This window comes from Mauremys reevesii, linkage group 26 (assembly GCF_016161935.1).
Source record: "Mauremys reevesii isolate NIE-2019 linkage group 26, ASM1616193v1, whole genome shotgun sequence".
NCBI lineage: Eukaryota > Metazoa > Chordata > Testudines > Geoemydidae > Mauremys > Mauremys reevesii.
In genome coordinates, this window is record NC_052648.1 from 8,364,923 (window position 1) to 8,380,768 (window position 15,846).

At 58.5% G+C, this 15,846-nt stretch overlaps 1 protein-coding gene across 3 annotated transcripts; it reads left to right on the forward strand.

Moving 5' to 3' along the window:
- Positions 1 to 248: 248 nt before the first annotated feature.
- On the forward strand, positions 249 to 9,413 carry TMIGD2 (transmembrane and immunoglobulin domain containing 2). 3 transcript variants are annotated; one of them, XM_039515863.1, is made up of 5 exons: positions 249 to 404; positions 2,573 to 2,965; positions 4,427 to 4,468; positions 4,965 to 5,066; positions 9,288 to 9,413. In XM_039515863.1, exons 1-5 carry the CDS (start codon positions 362 to 364, stop codon positions 9,398 to 9,400), a joined length of 693 nt encoding a protein of 230 aa, XP_039371797.1. In that variant the 5' UTR covers positions 249 to 361; the 3' UTR covers positions 9,401 to 9,413. The 3 variants fall into 3 exon arrangements, with proteins under 3 accessions (XP_039371797.1, XP_039371795.1, XP_039371796.1); XM_039515861.1 differs by lacking the exon at positions 9,288 to 9,413 and adding an exon at positions 6,532 to 6,880; XM_039515862.1 differs by lacking the exon at positions 9,288 to 9,413 and adding an exon at positions 6,532 to 6,880 and having other exon boundaries at positions 4,430 to 4,468.
- The last annotated feature ends 6,433 nt before the right edge of the window (positions 9,414 to 15,846 follow it).

The window sequence follows — 15,846 nt, forward strand, 5'->3', positions numbered from 1 at the left end:
GGCTCTGCTGCTGAGTCACTGGGTGACCTTGAGTTGGTTGCTTCTCTGTGCCTCGGTTTCCCTATCTGTAAAAAGGGGATTATATCCACCTTAACCCCTTAAAGTGCCCTGAGCTCCAGGCTGTCATTACTGGAGAGCAGGGGCCTGGCTGGAGACGCTCTGACTCTTTGCTTCCCTGCTGAGTAGGTCATGCTGGTGCTGTGGCAGGAAGCTCAGTCTCTGCACAGCGCAGAGAGGTGGGGAGAGAGGTTAGAAGACGCGCTGTCTAGATCTCAGCCGGAGGGTCAGTCAGAGACTTAGCAACCGGTGCTGGAGGCACCCAGAGAGCCGGCTGAGCAGAGCCAGCCCCACACAAGCTGCAATGCAGAGGCTGGGGGAGTGTCTCCTCCTGTTGCTCTTAGCAGGTGAGTGCACAGCACGATCAAAGCCCCAGGCATTTAGGGCTAAGCTTTGCATGATTTTGGGGAGCACGCAAGGCCCGCTTTTCAGAGATTTCCAGTCGAGCCAGCCAGCTGGATCCCAAATCCCCAGCTCCAGGCCCTGCCTGCCAGGCGAGGTTCGGGGATGCTCCAGCCAGCTCCAGCCTAATTGGCCAAGCTCCAGGAAAGCAGGAGGCAGGAAGCCCTCTGTGCTGGGGAGTGGAAAAATTGGAGAGTCCAGCGGAGGGCAACAAAAATGATTAGGGGGCTGGAGCACATGACTTCCGAGGCGAGGCTGAGGGAACTGGGATTGTTTAATCTGCAGAAGGGAAGAGTGAAGGGGGATTTGATAGCTGTTTTCAACTACCTGAAGGGGGGTTCCAAAGAGGACGGATCTAGGCCGTTCTCAGTGGTGGCAGATGACAGAACAAGGAGTAATGGTCTCAAGTTGCAGTGGAGGAAGTTTAGGTTGGATATTTAGGAAACACTATTTCACTAGGAGGCTGGTGAAGCACTGGAATGGGTTCCCTAAGGAGGTGGTGGAATCTCCTTCCTTAGAGGTTTTTAAGGCCCGGCTTGACAAAGCCCTGGCTAGGATGATTTAGTTGGGGGTTGGTCCTGCTTTGAGCAGGGGTTGGACTAGATACCTCCTGAGGTCCCTTCCAACCCTGAGATTCAATGATTCTATGAGTGGCCATGGCAGATACGCACCTTCCCGGAGTCAGGGATTCACCGCAGCTTCGCTTGGTGCCCGTCGGGCAGTGGTACCATCTAGGTGCTGTCTAACCAGGTCTGGGGACTCTCCCGCCTCATAGAACCAGGGCCCTATCACACCGGACACTGGTAACACCCCAATCCCCTCTCAGCGCCTCCTGAAGGGGCTGCAGAGTGAAGGGGAGGCTGGGAGATAGGCACAGGAGAGAGGGGGGGGTCTTTTAGGATACCCCCAAAGTACCCAGCTTCAATTAACAGAGGAGGGATGGGAGAAGACCCCCTCCCTCTTCCGGAGGGGAGGGTGGGTTCACTCCGCCAGCTGGAGAATCCTGGGGCCACAAAGGGGCCAGAACAGGAGGCGCTGGGACAAAGGTTGCTAGGCAGGCCGGGGGAGGGGCGGGAGATAGGGGTGCAGTAAATTATCCCCAGGGAGAAGCCGAGACAAAACGGCTGCTGCTGGGGAGGGAAAGGAGGGAGGCTGCAGCAGCAGAGCCCCACCCCCATTCCCACCGGCCCCCTGCATTCTCTGGTGGGGGGGGGGGGGAGTACACGCCAGAGACTAGGACCCTGTCATGCCTGGTGCAGCACAAACACTGAATGAAAAGCAGGGTGTGAACACCGTCTTTGCAGGATCGGGGCCTTTCTCAGCCTCCCCAGCAAGGACAGAAGCACCCAGGGGGGTTAGGGGTTTTGCAAAACCTCTGGTCTCCTTTTTGAGGGTTTTGGGTTTAATATGATTTAACCCTCCCCGCTCAACAAATTCATTTCTAACTAACCCTACCTCTGGGCTAAGCAGCCAGTCCAGGGCTAAATTCGGCCCTCGGCAATGCCTGCCAAGGGCTAATGTAACGCGCCCAGCCGAGCCCGAAAGTCGTCCCCGCTCTGCTTCTGGGCGAGAGAAACACAGGAGCTGGTTTGAGCTGCGGAGACAGGATCGAGCTTTCAAACCACTGGTGCCTGGGCAGATGCACCGGCAGGGCCTGTTCTTCAGGGGAAAGATGTTCTGACAAGGAAGGGGAACCGGGATCTGTGACCCAGGATGGCTGGTCTGGGGGTCAGTCAGGCTCAGAGCTGTTCTGATGGGGTCCCCAAGGCTGTACATGGGATCTCAGAACTGGTGCCTTTGAGAGGAGGAGTTTGGTCCAGAGGCCACATCACCTGGTGGTTAGAGCAGGAGGCGAGGGGTCAGGACTATACCTGGTTCGGGGAGTGAGTGTGGTCTAGTGGTTAGCGGGTACCGGGAGTCAGAACTCCTGGGTTTCATACCAACTGTGTCTGCTTATGTGAGTCACTGCTTGTCTCTGTACCTGGGTTTCCCTAGCTGTAAATTGAGGGTGGTAAAACCCGTCATTGGGAGGCACTTTGAGATCCATGGTGGAAGCGTCTCTGTGCGGTTGCTCTTGGTGGAGTTTCTATCTCCTGTCTCTTCCTCCCCTCAGCCTTTCTTCTTGCAGCCAGCAAAGAAGCAGGGACCCTGCAAGTGAGGCAAGATCCTGCCCGGATCCTGGCCCCGCTGGGGGGCTCGGTGGAGCTGTCCTGCCAGATCAAAGCTGCCCAGCGCTGGGAGCGGCTCCGTGTGCAGTGGGAGAGGGGCAGCCCCCCGACGGTTTTCTGCCAGGTCGTGCTGAACAATACCAGCGTCTCCAACTGCTGCAGGGGCATGGGGGTCTGTGATGACGCCCGCCTCAGCTTCACCTGGCGCCCCCCTAAGTTCACCCTGAGGATGGGCAACATCAGTGAAGATGACGTGGGGTGGTACGTGTGCAAAGCCATCGTGGAGATCCCGGTGTATCTGGATGCCATGGGCAACGGGACGATGCTGAATACCTCAGGTAGGGGGGCAGGGGCGCTGCCAGGGCAGAGGGGGGAGGGAACCGAAACTCACTCCCAGTGGGGCCAGTGGGCCTGCTCCTGCTCCAGGGATCAGCACCAAACAGGATCAGCCCCTCGGTGAGGGGGATGATCTGGCTCCTGATGGATGGGGCAGCATCACTGCCTGCTCCCTAGGGGAAGTGGGGGAGGGCTGTTCTCTTACTGGTAGAGCCCCTCCCCTCCCCCGGGCTGCACCCCACAGCGTGGTGCTGGGTGTGGGGTCTCGCCATCCCCCTCCCTGGTCGGATGTCAGGTTTCTCACTTCCCATCAGGGCTGCGCTTCCGTTCTCATGTGCCACCCGCAGCTTGAGCTGCTGAAACCACAGCGCGACCTGCCCGGGGCCCTGCATCCTGCAGCCCCCTGGGCTGTCTCTCTCCTCCCCACGGCAGGCCGCATGCCCGCCTTACGGGCCCTGGGCCCTACCTGTTCCCCGTGGGCCCCTCTCCCCTGTGGGCTCTGCACCCTGTCTTCTGCCAGCCTCTTCCCGGGAGCACCCGCTTCTCTGCCTTGTGGCTTTATGCACACTGCAGACCATGTCTGCCTGCGCGTCTCCTGCAGGCCCCATATGGCCACCCCCCAAAAGCTCCCCCCTTGCACCCAATTGGGCCCGTGCTGGGAGCGGCTCCCAGTTCGGGGCTGGCTGGAACCCTGCAGACAGAATTCCCCAGCCGGGCACCCGCTGGCCAGTGAGCGAGGAACACAGCTGGCCTGTGTGCTAATTGCTGGGCGGTGCCCAGCGAGCTCCCTGCAGCGGGCTTGCTCGGTGCCCAGCTGCCCAGCCCTCTCAGCAGCCCCTGCGGGCGGGAGGGGAAGCCAGGCCATGGAGTCTGTGCGGGCAGTGCCCCACGCTCAGCCAGCGCCAGCAAGGGGCTTGGCCTCGCCCCTGCCCCTGCTGGGCTCTCGCAGTGCGTGGCACTGGAAAATGCTGCTGTCGTGGCATTCGCCACGGTAAAGGCGGTGACCTCACGGGTTGTGATGAATTTTCTCTCTCGCATCACATGGTTGCCACGGAAATGTCTGATGTCGTGGCGCGTTCCCCTCCGAAGCCTGGCTAATGTAACTCACGTGGCCATCACCGTGGCGTCTAGCAGCCCTGGGCACGGTTCAGGAGTCAGGTGGGAGGGTCCTCAAATAATTGAGGTCGAGTTGCGGCCAAGACATGCCGTGCTAATGGCGTGACCGAAAGGTCTGCAGAACCGTGCACCGGGCAGAGAAAGCGAATTCAGATCCAAAGGGCGGGGCGGGGTGGGGGTGGGTGGAGTCTCGTATGGAGGGTCCATGATTTCCAGGCATCGCGAATGAAATAGGGCCGACTCCAGGAGCGCAGTAAGCCCTGGCCGGGGCAGCCCCCTTCCCGCAGGACACAGAGCAAGAGGGGCTGGGGAATTGCCCAGTGACAGGTGTTTATTTCTCTCGACAGCAGCAGCAGAAGGAGGAGGTTGGCTGAGGAATCACAGCAGAGGTGAGAGGCGTTAAACCCGCAGGATTATACCGCGTGGGCCCAGGGGACCCCGGAGTCACACCCATCCAGATCTCCCCTGCCTTGCCCCTCCGGGAGACCCGGACACACTCACCCAAACCTCTCCTGTGGCCTCCAGATCTCTCCTTGCTACACCTGGGCCAGCCCCTTCCTGTGGCTAATGAGCCCTTGAAATTGATTCTGGAACATCACTTTGGCCTCCAATGCCGGGAAGCCCCTGTCTAGCCCCCACTGCCCATGCCTGGCCCAGCCCCGGGCATTCCCCATGGCAGCGAGCTGTGGCATCGTCACAGGACATGGTGCCCCAGCAAGGAACCTGGAGCAGGAGTCACTGCCCGGGACTCCGCAGTGAGTCGCAGCATCAGGCCAGGCCAGCACTTCCCCTGGGACGGGGCTGCCTGTCTCCAGGTGGAGGGTGCTGGGGAGGGGACAGGGTGGGGCACCCAGAGAGGCTGATGGCTCTGTCCTGCTGTTTCAGATCTAGTGTTGTGGCTGGGCCTCGCTGGAGCACTGGCCGTCACTGCGCTGCTGCTGCCGCCGGCCGTGATCTGCTGCTACAAACGCAGGCGCAGAGATCCAGGTAAGAGAGCCCCCGGGGACTCCCGCTGCAGCCCATGTCCCCAGGGATGGAGCAGGGACCCTGCCCCTCGCAGTGGCTAACTGGCTGAGAGACTGCCGGCCTGGGGGAGGGGTGGCGAGGATCCCCCAGGGCTCTGTGACCCCCTGGGCCACCTCAGTGAGTGACCCCCTGCCTGTGGGAGTTACCTGGGCAGAGATCCCAGCTGTGCTGCCCTCCAGCGGCTGCAGACAGCAGGGACTTTTAAAGAAGCCGTGTCTACATGCAAGAGGGCATGGGGTTAAAATCGCCCCTTACCCATTTCGCGGCAGGGGAGTTTCAGAACCACCAGCTGGGACGCTGCTGCACTGGCGCCATCCACTAGCGCTCGCTTCCTGCACAAGCTTCCTGCATCCCCACTTCTCTGGGGTGCTCAGATGGTGCAACCCAAGCAGGGTGAGCTGGGGTCTGCACTGGGACGGCAGATTTCCAAGGGGGTGCTGATGGCTGAGGGGATAAGGCTCTTCCATGAGGGGGTATCCCAGTGTGACACCGGGGGTGCAGTGCTGCTAAAGGTGACATCCCTCCTGACCCCTCCTGGTTGTTAAAGGCCGCAGCGGGTATTTACCAACAGGGGAAGCCGTTAGCCCTGGGTATCTTGTATGGATTCCATTGTGCTTCTTGAACCCCCCACCCGTGCTGCCTCATCCAGACGCAGGACCCTTTTTCATTTCCTGTCCTAAGCGGGCATCGTCATGTAGCTGTTAAACAGCCGCCGTGTCCTGCCCCAGAATGGGTTGCATTCCAGGGGGCAGGGGAATGCAATTCCTGGGTATAGCATTTGTAAATAATTCTGAAGCTCCTCCAGGAGGAAAAGCCGTGGGGTAATAGAAGATCATTTCTGCTGTGTGTGTTTGGCCTGAGCGGGGCCTGGCTGGGTGGTTTCCAGTCGGAGGAGAGATTGATGATATGAGTCAGGGATTTCTTTGGGGCAAGCCTGTTTATTTACAAGCAATGTCCACAAAGCCCTGTTTCCCTGAACACAGTAGGAACAAACAACAGGCAGTTTGCTTGCTCATAAATGCCAACCCTGCTTTTCTACCAAGGCCTGTACCCCATGGGGCTCTCTTTTACCCTCTCAGCGCCATGCTCCTAACGACTTCTCTTAATATCTGCTGGTTTTCTGCCTCGCTCACATACGCAGCTTGGCAAGCAATCCCCTCGGCTATGCGTTTGCAACCAGTCCAAGGGAAACCCCTCAGGCCACACGGCTTAGCGCCGCACAGGTGTTGCCATGTGGTTGATTGCCTTGGGCGGTGGCTTCTGTTGTCTCCCACTATCTCACGCCACAAAAGGGCTTACTTGCTCCTTTCTTTTAGGCTGAAAGAAGTATGCTTAGCACGCTCAGCGGCTTTGACCAGGTCTGTGACTGTCCGTGCTTGACGGCAGCCATTAACGCTTTCCGGCATAACCTCTGTTTGAAACCCAGGGCAGGCAATCTACGTGAACGTTCTGTTCCGCAAAAAGCAAGAGGGAAAGAAAGACGGTCCCCGAGCCAGTAGCGAGATGAAGCAGAGCAGCCTCTACATCCAGGAGTTCCAGAGAAGGGGGCCCAACTGGAAGCCCCCAGTTGCAGAACGGAGCCCTGGCCCCACAAAAGCTTCCAAAAAGGCCTCCTCCTTCAAGCAGAGGGCAACGGAAAGGCCATGAAGATCCACGCAGCGCTCGGATGTCCCCAGTCAGAGCCCTGCCCACTCTGCTTCTCCGGTTCTAACCCTGCCCCTCTCCACCTGGACCCCGGGGCTGCCTCTCACGGGGGTTAAGTGCCGCCCATGTGCTCCGGGCTGCGCACGGCGCAGCATGAGGAGGGTCCCTGCCCTGCTCTGCTTATGATCAGAGACCGAAGTCGGGGGGTTGGGAGGTGCTGGGGTGCTGAGAGGGAGGACTCGCAATGAGGAGAGTGTTGGGTTTGTTTGCTATGGCCGGGGGAAGAGGCAAGTGCAGAGTGGGGAGAGAGGCCGGGATGGGGCCAGCGTCGAATCTGAATCCTCTTCTCAACGACATTCAGGTGCTTAACCTCCCCCTCACTTGGTTTTAATGGGAGTTAGGCACCTTAAGGCCTTGGAGCCTTAAAATCCTCCTCCATCAAGGGAGCCCAGGGCCTTTTCCCCCGTGACCTCCGGGCTATTCCGTGGGAGTCACCCTGAAGTGGAGGAAAAACTCTACTGGCCAGGAGGAAATCTGCCTCTGTGGAAGTCAATGGCAACGTGCACAGGGCCAGGACCGTGTCTGTCTGTGCCCTTTAGCGAGTGAGGTGCCAGACACGAGGGGAAGGTCTCCGCAGCGGCGCCCGGTGGCTCTCAGCACCGGCCCTGCATCCTGCTGACATTTGGTACTTCACAAGAACAGAAGAACGGCCAGACTGGGTCAGCCCAAAGGTCCGTCTAGCCCCGTGTCCTGTCTTCCGACAGTGGCCGATGCCAGGTGCCCCAGAGGGAATGAACAGAACAGGGAATCACCAAGTGATCCATCCCCTGTCGACCATTCCCAGCTCCTGGCAAACAGAGGCTCGGGACACCATCCCTGCCCGTCCTGGCTAATAGCCATTGATGGACCTAGCCTCCATGAACGTATCTAGTTCTTTTTTGAACCCTGTTATAGTCTTGGCCTTCACAACCTCCTCTGGCAAGGAGTTCCCCAGGTCGACTGTGCGTTGGGTGATGAAATACTTCCTTTCGTTTGTGTTAAGCCTGCTGCCTAGTCATTTCATTGGGTGGCCCCTAGTTCCTGTGTTAGGACAAGGAGCAAATAACGCTTCCTTGTGTACTTTTCTCCACCCCAGTCATGATTCAGCAGCCACCTGCTGGCGTTGCCCAGCTGGGCTGCCGGAGGGCATGTGTGCTGCTTCTCATTCAGCCCCGTGGCTTGGCAGGGGAGCCCTCTTGAGACGGGGACTAGCTGGGATGCCCACCAGACTGGCTGGGATTACAGTGCCTAGGCGGACGGGTTGCCAGACAACTTATCCATGGCGACCGATGAAGAAAATGTAGCAAACTCTTCTCTGGACTGTTCACATGCAAACGGCGTCGCAGTGTCGGGGTAACTGCACCTTTATCCCCCCTTCGGTGCTCCCTGGAGGGCCCCTACTTAAGGTTTCCGGCTCCTAGCGGTCGCCTCTTTTGGGCGTCTCTCCCCTGCCTGACGGGGATTTTCAGGCTGTGCAATATCCCAGCGAGCCGGTCTGCCCACAGGCCAGCGCCTGGGTTTTGCTTTTCCCCGAGGGCTATAAACAGGCGGGGGGGGGGGGGACCTGCAGTTGTAAGTTACTGGCCAGCTCTGAACAAGCACCTTCATTCTTAAGGCGACACCACTACAGAGTAAACCTGGAAAGCCAAGTTGCTAGGAACATGCTAGGAGCTGCCCGGCCGTCACCCATCAGTCTCATGGGGCCCTGGGAGGCCAAGGTCTTTCTGGAAGGGTTGGGGCCAGACGCTCCCATCCGCTGGCTGGCTCGGAAGGACGCCCTGAGGCAGTTTAAACCCAGCCTCCTTATGCCAAAAGCCCTTTCTTTGTGTGCTGATGTCTGAAAAAAACCAGTTTGAATCAGTCTATTCCCGCCTGGGGTTGGGGGGGTGTTAGGTAGACTCCGGAGGTGTTTATAATCTAAATGTTTCACCTTAATCTCTCTCCTGGACGCAGCCCCTGGCAATTGCCTTCCTGGACGCAGCCCCTGGCAATTGCAGCCATAGCTGCTAAATTTGGTCGGACGTATTCCTGGAGGTTTTTGTCATGTGACATCATCTTTAATTAAAGCTTGATCTTTAATTCCTGGAAACTCCAAAGCAATCCTGGAGGCCTGGCACCTCTAATTACATGCCCAGGCCCACAAGCGGCACATACACCATTCATCCGTGTAATACAACACGGTCTCCAAAGACCGTGCGTGCAGTTGCAATATCTGTCGCACACTGTATGTAATAAGCATGTAGCAAGGCACCCGTGTCTAGTGGTTAGAGCAGAGGACTTGGCTCGGAATCCTGGCTCTGCCACTAACTCACTGTGAAATCGGAGACATCACCGTCCCTGTTTGTGCCTCAGTTTCCCTCTCTGTGATGTGGGTATAATTCCTACCCACTTTTCTAAAGCACTTTGAGATCCTTGGATGAAAGATGCTTTTGTAAATGCAATGGTTTTTTATTACTATTATAATTATTGTCTATATTATTTATATTATTTTCTTCTCAGTGGATTCTGTAAAATGGACTCTGAAGAAAAGCTGTCTGAATGCAACACTGTCCTTTGGCATCTGTCGTGTCTTGAACTCCCTGCACACTTGTTCAGATGCAGGCCGGCTGTGATGGCCTTTTCGAGTGTGCGTCTGACGTTTGTATTGTTAAAATAAAAGCAGGTGTGTTGATCAAACAAACAAAGCTGTGTATGGTTTTAGAAGGTGGGGATTTGGTTTAAGGCTGTTTTCTGCCTCTTCTGATGCATAAAGAGGACCTGAAAGTTGAGCTGGGTGGCTAATGGATTTTTCAGTTCACTGGTAATTTTTTGGGGGAAAAATCAGATCAAAACGATGATAACATTTTTCATAATTTTTCAGCAAATCAAAAAGTTGAAGAAAATTTCACGTGGTAGTGAAATGTTGCAGTAAATAAATGATTTGTCTGAAAAATTTTGCCCCACTCTATCTGACAGGTTTATTTAAAGAGCATTTTTCCCCTGTTTCTTATAGACTCGTAGACTTTAAGGTCAGAAGGGACCATTAGGATCATCTAGTCTGACCTCCTGCACAATGCAGGCCACAGTTTCTTGCTTATTGAATTTTGTCTTTCCTTGTTTCCTGGAAGTCTCTCTGCAGAAAAAGGAGGTGGAGAGAATCATAGATACCAGGGAAGTGAAATTTGACTAAATGAGGGAAGAAGTGATTTTTTCCCAGCCTGATCAAAAGTCTTTGGGTTTTGTTTGATTTTTGTTAACGTATTTTACTCAAATGCCTAATGAACAGCTGGGTGGAAAGCTCTCTGAGTTCGAGTCCGTGTCCCATCTGTTCAATTACAGGCAGGGAAAGCCTTGAATACGCATCTCCAGCTCTTCCCAGAAGTCCTCCAACAAGACAAGGGAAGACCAGACTTAACATTTGGGAGGCACAACAAGCTCAAACCCACAAAACCACATTAAAATAAAACACGTGGCGGTTTTATAATGGGCCGTGCCCATTTGCCCTCCTGATGCAGGGGTCGTGGGAGGAGATTTAAAGGCCGTGTTATATAGAAGGTCCGATTCGATGATCACCACGGTTCCTTCTGGTCTTAAAATCTATGAGCGCAGCTAAGCTTGCAGACAGAGGGGCCGGGGGGAGTAGAGTCTCTCTCTACAGTGGCTGTCTGCACTACTGAGATTTATTCTGCGCGGGATTCTTACCTAGCACAGAGCGTTGGGCCATCAGTCCAGCAACGGCTGATTCTTAGCCGGCATGGTTTTCATCTGGCCAGCGGGGCCTAAACACTGCTCCAGGAGCAGGATTCTGGGGCACATGGCTGCAATCGAGGCCTAACAGCGTGCATGGCACGAGCACCTCAGCCCTTGAGCTCTGAACCGTTGCAGTCCATTTCTCTCATGCTGCCCCCGCGCTGTCAATATGCTGGAGATCCCTGATGGCCCTGGGGCTCTGCAGGGGCTCCTGGGGGGGCAGGCTGCATCCGGGCTGTGGGAGTCACATCTGCATGGTGGCCAGCAGCATCCCCCAGGGCCTTAGCCCAGGTGGCCAGGTGGCCAGCAGCATTCTCCAGGACCTCGGCCCAGGTGGCTGGGTGGCCAGCAGCATTGCCCAGGGCCTCACCCCAGGCAGCCTGGTGGCTAGCAGCATCCCCAGGGCCTCGGTCCAGGCAGCCGGGTGGCTAGCGGCGTCCGCAGGGCCTCGGCCCGGGTGGCTGGGTGGTCAGCCGTGTCCCCCAGGGGGTAACTGGGTCACAGAGGGGGGCGATACTGGGTCTGATTCTCTCCTGAATCGCTCCGGTTGCCCTCCATAGCCTGTCCCTTGGGGATCCCCGTCCCGCCTGGCGCTGGCACAGGCGCTGATAGCTAAGACAAGCAGTCCAGGGACAGGCCCTGGCTGGAGTTCGGTGCCCGTTGCCCCTGCCCTGACGGGTCTCTGGCCGCAGACCCTGGCAGGTGCATCACATGGGTGCTGATGGTGCAGTGCCTGGCTTTGCCCGGGGAGGGCGCTCTGAGCCCACAGACCAGCGCCAGCACCGCATCCTCGCCTGGGGGGCAGCTGTGGTGTGAGATTCCCAGCTGGGCTGGGCTGCGCTCAGTTCCTGGCTCTCTCTCTTTCTCCTCCCTCCTCGCTGCTCTTCCTTTCGTCCTCTTCTCCAGGGGACGAGGGCCTGATCCCCAGGACGCTGTCAGCCCAGCCGTGTCAGTCCCAGCCACCCCTGCACCCCTCGGTGCCTCGCAAGCCCCCCAACTCCATGCGCTGCTGGTAGAAGAGGGAGCTGGGGGGCAGGATCCTGGGGCTGGGGACTGCAGGGCTCCGGTTCCCTTCCGCAGCCCAGAGCAGGTGGACTCAGTGCCGAGGGGATCAGGGATGAGCTAGGCTGTTCTGGGAGGATTGGGTCTGGGTCGGCAGGCGCGCGCTGCGATGATGCACGTCTGGAGAGACAGCGAGACTCCAGTCTTGGAGCGTGTGTACGTGTGTGTCTCTTTGGATGTGCCCAGGGGGAGCCTCCTAGAATCACTTATCTGGGGAGCGGGTGCTGTTAGCGACTGCGATTCAGGACTGCTGGGTTCTAGTCCCGTCTCTGGACAGTGTGACCGTGGGCAAGCCAAGACCCCGCGCTGTGCCTCAGTTTCCCCATTTTACTGCAGGGCCTACTTGGAGCTGCCTTGGTGAAAGGGGCTCCAGAGAGCAGCATATCACTGAGCCCCCAGCTCCACCCCCAGTCGGCCCCCCTGAGCTCCACCACCAGGCCTGCGGGCACAGCATTCTGGGTAATGCCATGCTAAGCCTGCCTCTGACTGCCCCCCGCCCCCGGTGCCGGCCTTGCCGAGCGCAGGGAGGGGCTGAGCTGCTGGCCACGGCGGTCAGCTGCGGCCGTCTGTGCCCCCGGCCTTGCCCATTCGACCCTGAGCAGCGTCGTCGCCAGTGTGTCCAACCGGGCCCAGCAGCAGCCATGGCGCACTGGGGCACTGGCTGCAGCACGCGGCAGGGCTGGGACCGGCCTCCCTGTGGTTTGGCTGAGTTACTCATTGACCCCCCCAAGACACAGCCCCCCCCAGCCCCTACAGTGAATGTGTGATCGCACATGCACCCCCGTAGGCCATACACACACCCCTGTATGTCATCCCCTATATAGTGCACACATGCACATCCCTGTATGTCATCCCCTATATAGTGCACACATGAACCCCGTATGCCATACGCACACCCCTGTATGCCACCCCCTATATAGTGCACACATGCAGCCCTGTATGTTTCTCCTCCCCCCAACCCCAACAAAGGCACTTGTGCTGGGTTCTCTATTTCACATCTCCCTCCTGCCCCCGTACCTGGGTTCTGCGCCTCCGCTCACCAGTACAGGAACCTGTGTGTGTGTGTGTGTGAGAACACATGCACAAAAGTGTGTCTATGCCTGCGTTCAGGGTGTGCACCTGTGCATGCGTGGGGAGAGCTGAGCTTCTGTGTTTATGCAAAAGTGTGTGTGTGTGTTTGGGTATGTGCAGGAGTTTGTGCACGTGTGTGTGTGTGTGTGTGTGTGTACACACCTCAGGTTGACTGTGGGCAGGTGCTCAGGGGTGGGTGCGCTGTGTGTGTCCCTAGGGGTGTGTGTGTGTAGTAGGGTGGACCCCTGCTCCTGCCCTGAAGGGGTTAAAAACAGCCCTGGGAAGGGAATGTGGCTGGAGAAAGCAGCTTTTATGCTGGGCTGATTGGGAAGTGGCTGCAGCTGGGCCACACCCCAGTCAGGCCACAGCTGGCCCCTATAAAAGGCAGTGAGCCAGGCACCCAGGCAGATAGTCTCTCTCTGTCTGTAGAGGGAGAAGGGCCTGGGTGCAGGGAGCTAGACACAGGGTACCTGAGTGGAGCAGGGCTGGGGAAAGGCAGAGGAGCTGGGGAGCTCCAGCCTGGAAAGCCCCAGGCTGCGGCCTAGCATTGGGCTAACAGGTACTGGGGTTGCAGAGGGCAGCCCAGGGGTAGGCCAAAGCAGCAGGTCCAAACCGTCTTTGCCAGTGATGAGTGGCTGATACTGCAGCCTGCCCCAGGGTGCGGGGCTAGACCATGACTGGCAGTAGCCTTATACTGAGGCTAGGTGGGGATAGAGGGTGGGGGTTCCCTGGGGAGGGGAGACCCTGAGAGAAAGGGGTTACTGCCAGGGGGCAGCACCTCAGGTAAAAGGCACCGGGTCCAGGGAGGGACACGGGGGCCAGAGGACAGGCGGATCATCGGCCTGCAGAGGGTGCTCCGGAGCTGGAACCGAGCTAATTCCCTGGAGTCACCAGCAGGAGGCGCTGCAGGGGTGAGTCTGACCCGTTACACTGTGTGTGTGATGACTGACAGAAGCGCTCGGCTGGCTCGTGCTCTCAGCGACTCACCCCTGATCTGGCAGGGACGGGGCCCTGATGATGCTGAGTTTTCAAGGAAAGCCTGTAACACTAACTCGCGGCCCAAGGCCCGCCGGCATGTGTGTGTGTGGGGGGGCTCCCTGGAGCGCCCAGGGCGCTGGTCCCTGCCACAGGCTGCATTCCCAGCCCTGGGCCAGGCAGCGGGAACCCACGGGCCTGATTTATCTTGATTAGCAGAGCGCTTTGCGGCTCGTTTTTCAAAGCGGGCTGATCAGTGGGGGCTGGGCGCTGCGCCTGCTAATGGCGGGGGAGGGGGGGGAGCGGGGACACAGAGCAGCTGCCGCTGTGGCTGGTGAGGAGGTTTTGGGGTATGGGGAGGGGGGTGTTGGGTGGATCCATGTGGGGGCCCAGAGGGTGTGGCTGCTGCAGGGTGGTGGGCGGCTGCTCAGCGCGCGCACACACACACACACACACACGATTAGAGTCACTACTGAAGGGGGATGTAGGCACCTGGGCGTGCTTACAGGAGTGCCTGTTGCACACGTATATGGGGGTGATTCTAGGTGGGAATGAGTGTGATTGTCCATTCCAGCGACGCTGGGTGTGACCGAGCATGGTGTATGCACAAGAGTGTGCGCCTAGGTGGGATTAAGTGGATTGCAGCCCTATGGGTGTGATCCTGGGTGCGAACAAGTTTGGTGCGTCCACAGGGGTGTGATTCCAGCTGGGACTGCCTAGTGTATGTACAGGCAGGTGCGATTTTTGGCTGCAAATGGCTGTCACGTGCATACGTGGGCGTGAGTCCAGGTGTGAATGGATGTTGCGTGTGCATGTGGGTTGTGATTCTAGGCGCAAATGAATCTTGGGTGCACATACGGCTGTAATTTAGCAGCGACTGAGTGCAGCGTATGCACGTGGGGGCACCCAGAGTTGTGGGTGTGAGCCTGGGGGAGGGGGGTGCCTTTGTCTGGCTGTCGGGAGTGGTCGTAGGCGGTATGGGTCTGCTGTGGGGGGCTGGGCGAGGCCCTGATTGCAGATGCTGTGTGCCAGGTGAGCACAGGGCATGCAGCCGCAGCCTCGCTCAGGCAGACAGGCCTGTGCCGTGTGATCTGACCCACACCCAGAGAAGTTCTCCCCCGCCACCTTCTCCTCTGGGCGCTGCCCCGGTGCGGGTGGAGCAGTATCCAGGCCTGGGCAGGTGCCGTGCTGGGGTGCAGGCAGGGGACGAGCAGCGGCAAGAATTCCCCGCTGGTTTTCTGCATTGTGCCAAGCTCTCCCCCTCCCCCGGCTCCTCCCGCCCGCCAGCGGATCTGAGACACTAATTGGATTCCTAATGGCAGTAATTAATTGGGAAACTTCATTACAGGCTTGTGCGACACGTAGCTGGGGGGAGCGGCGGCTGAGTAAGTGGCCCAGACGAAGCCAGGTGAGACAGTGCAGCCGGCGGATCTGTGCCGCCACGCCGCTCTCCCAGGCTCCTGAGCCGGTCGCCACTGATAACCGGCCTTCGTCACACGCCGGGTGGTGTCCCCATAGTGCCAGGCCTGTCGCCGGGTTGTCTCGCCCAGCCGGCCTATTTCCCAGGGCGGCGTCCAGGTGAGGGTTCCAGCCGCGCGGACCGGCCGTCGCCAAGAGCCACACGTGGAGCTCGGGGCGATTGGCTGGGTCTGACGCGCCTCTGCCGCGGCGTGGAGCAGGAGTCAGCTGGGGGGAGTTCGGCTCCTCTGGAGGCCAGAGCCCCAGGCGGCCGCGAGCCGGGCAGCCGCACACAAGCCCCCCAAATCAGTGACCACTCTAGGCCAGAGTGATTTGGCCAAAGCCACAGAGCTGCAAATAGAACCCAGGACTCCTGACTTCCACCCCCTCACTCGGGGTTTGCAACCTTGCGGGGCTCGGGGCTCATTTTTAAACACAGATGGTCTCTGGGTTGCCCCCAGAGACCCCCCCAAGACACCCCCAGCCCCGATGCCTCCCCGAGAGGGGTCCAGAGGGAGCTGCTCAGAGCTAAGGTTCCAGATGCTTGGGCCAGATGTGAGCAACTGGGGAACCCACCCTGGCACTTGGCTGACCGACACCCCCCCCCAAAACACAGCCCCCACATGGCCTATGGGGGCAGAGGGTAAGGGGTCAGGGGATTTGGGGGCTTGGAGGTGAAGTGGGGAGATCAGGGGCTTGGGGGTGTAGCGAGGAAGGGTTTGGGGGGACTGGGGAAAGAACTGGGGGGCAGATGGGTGTGCAT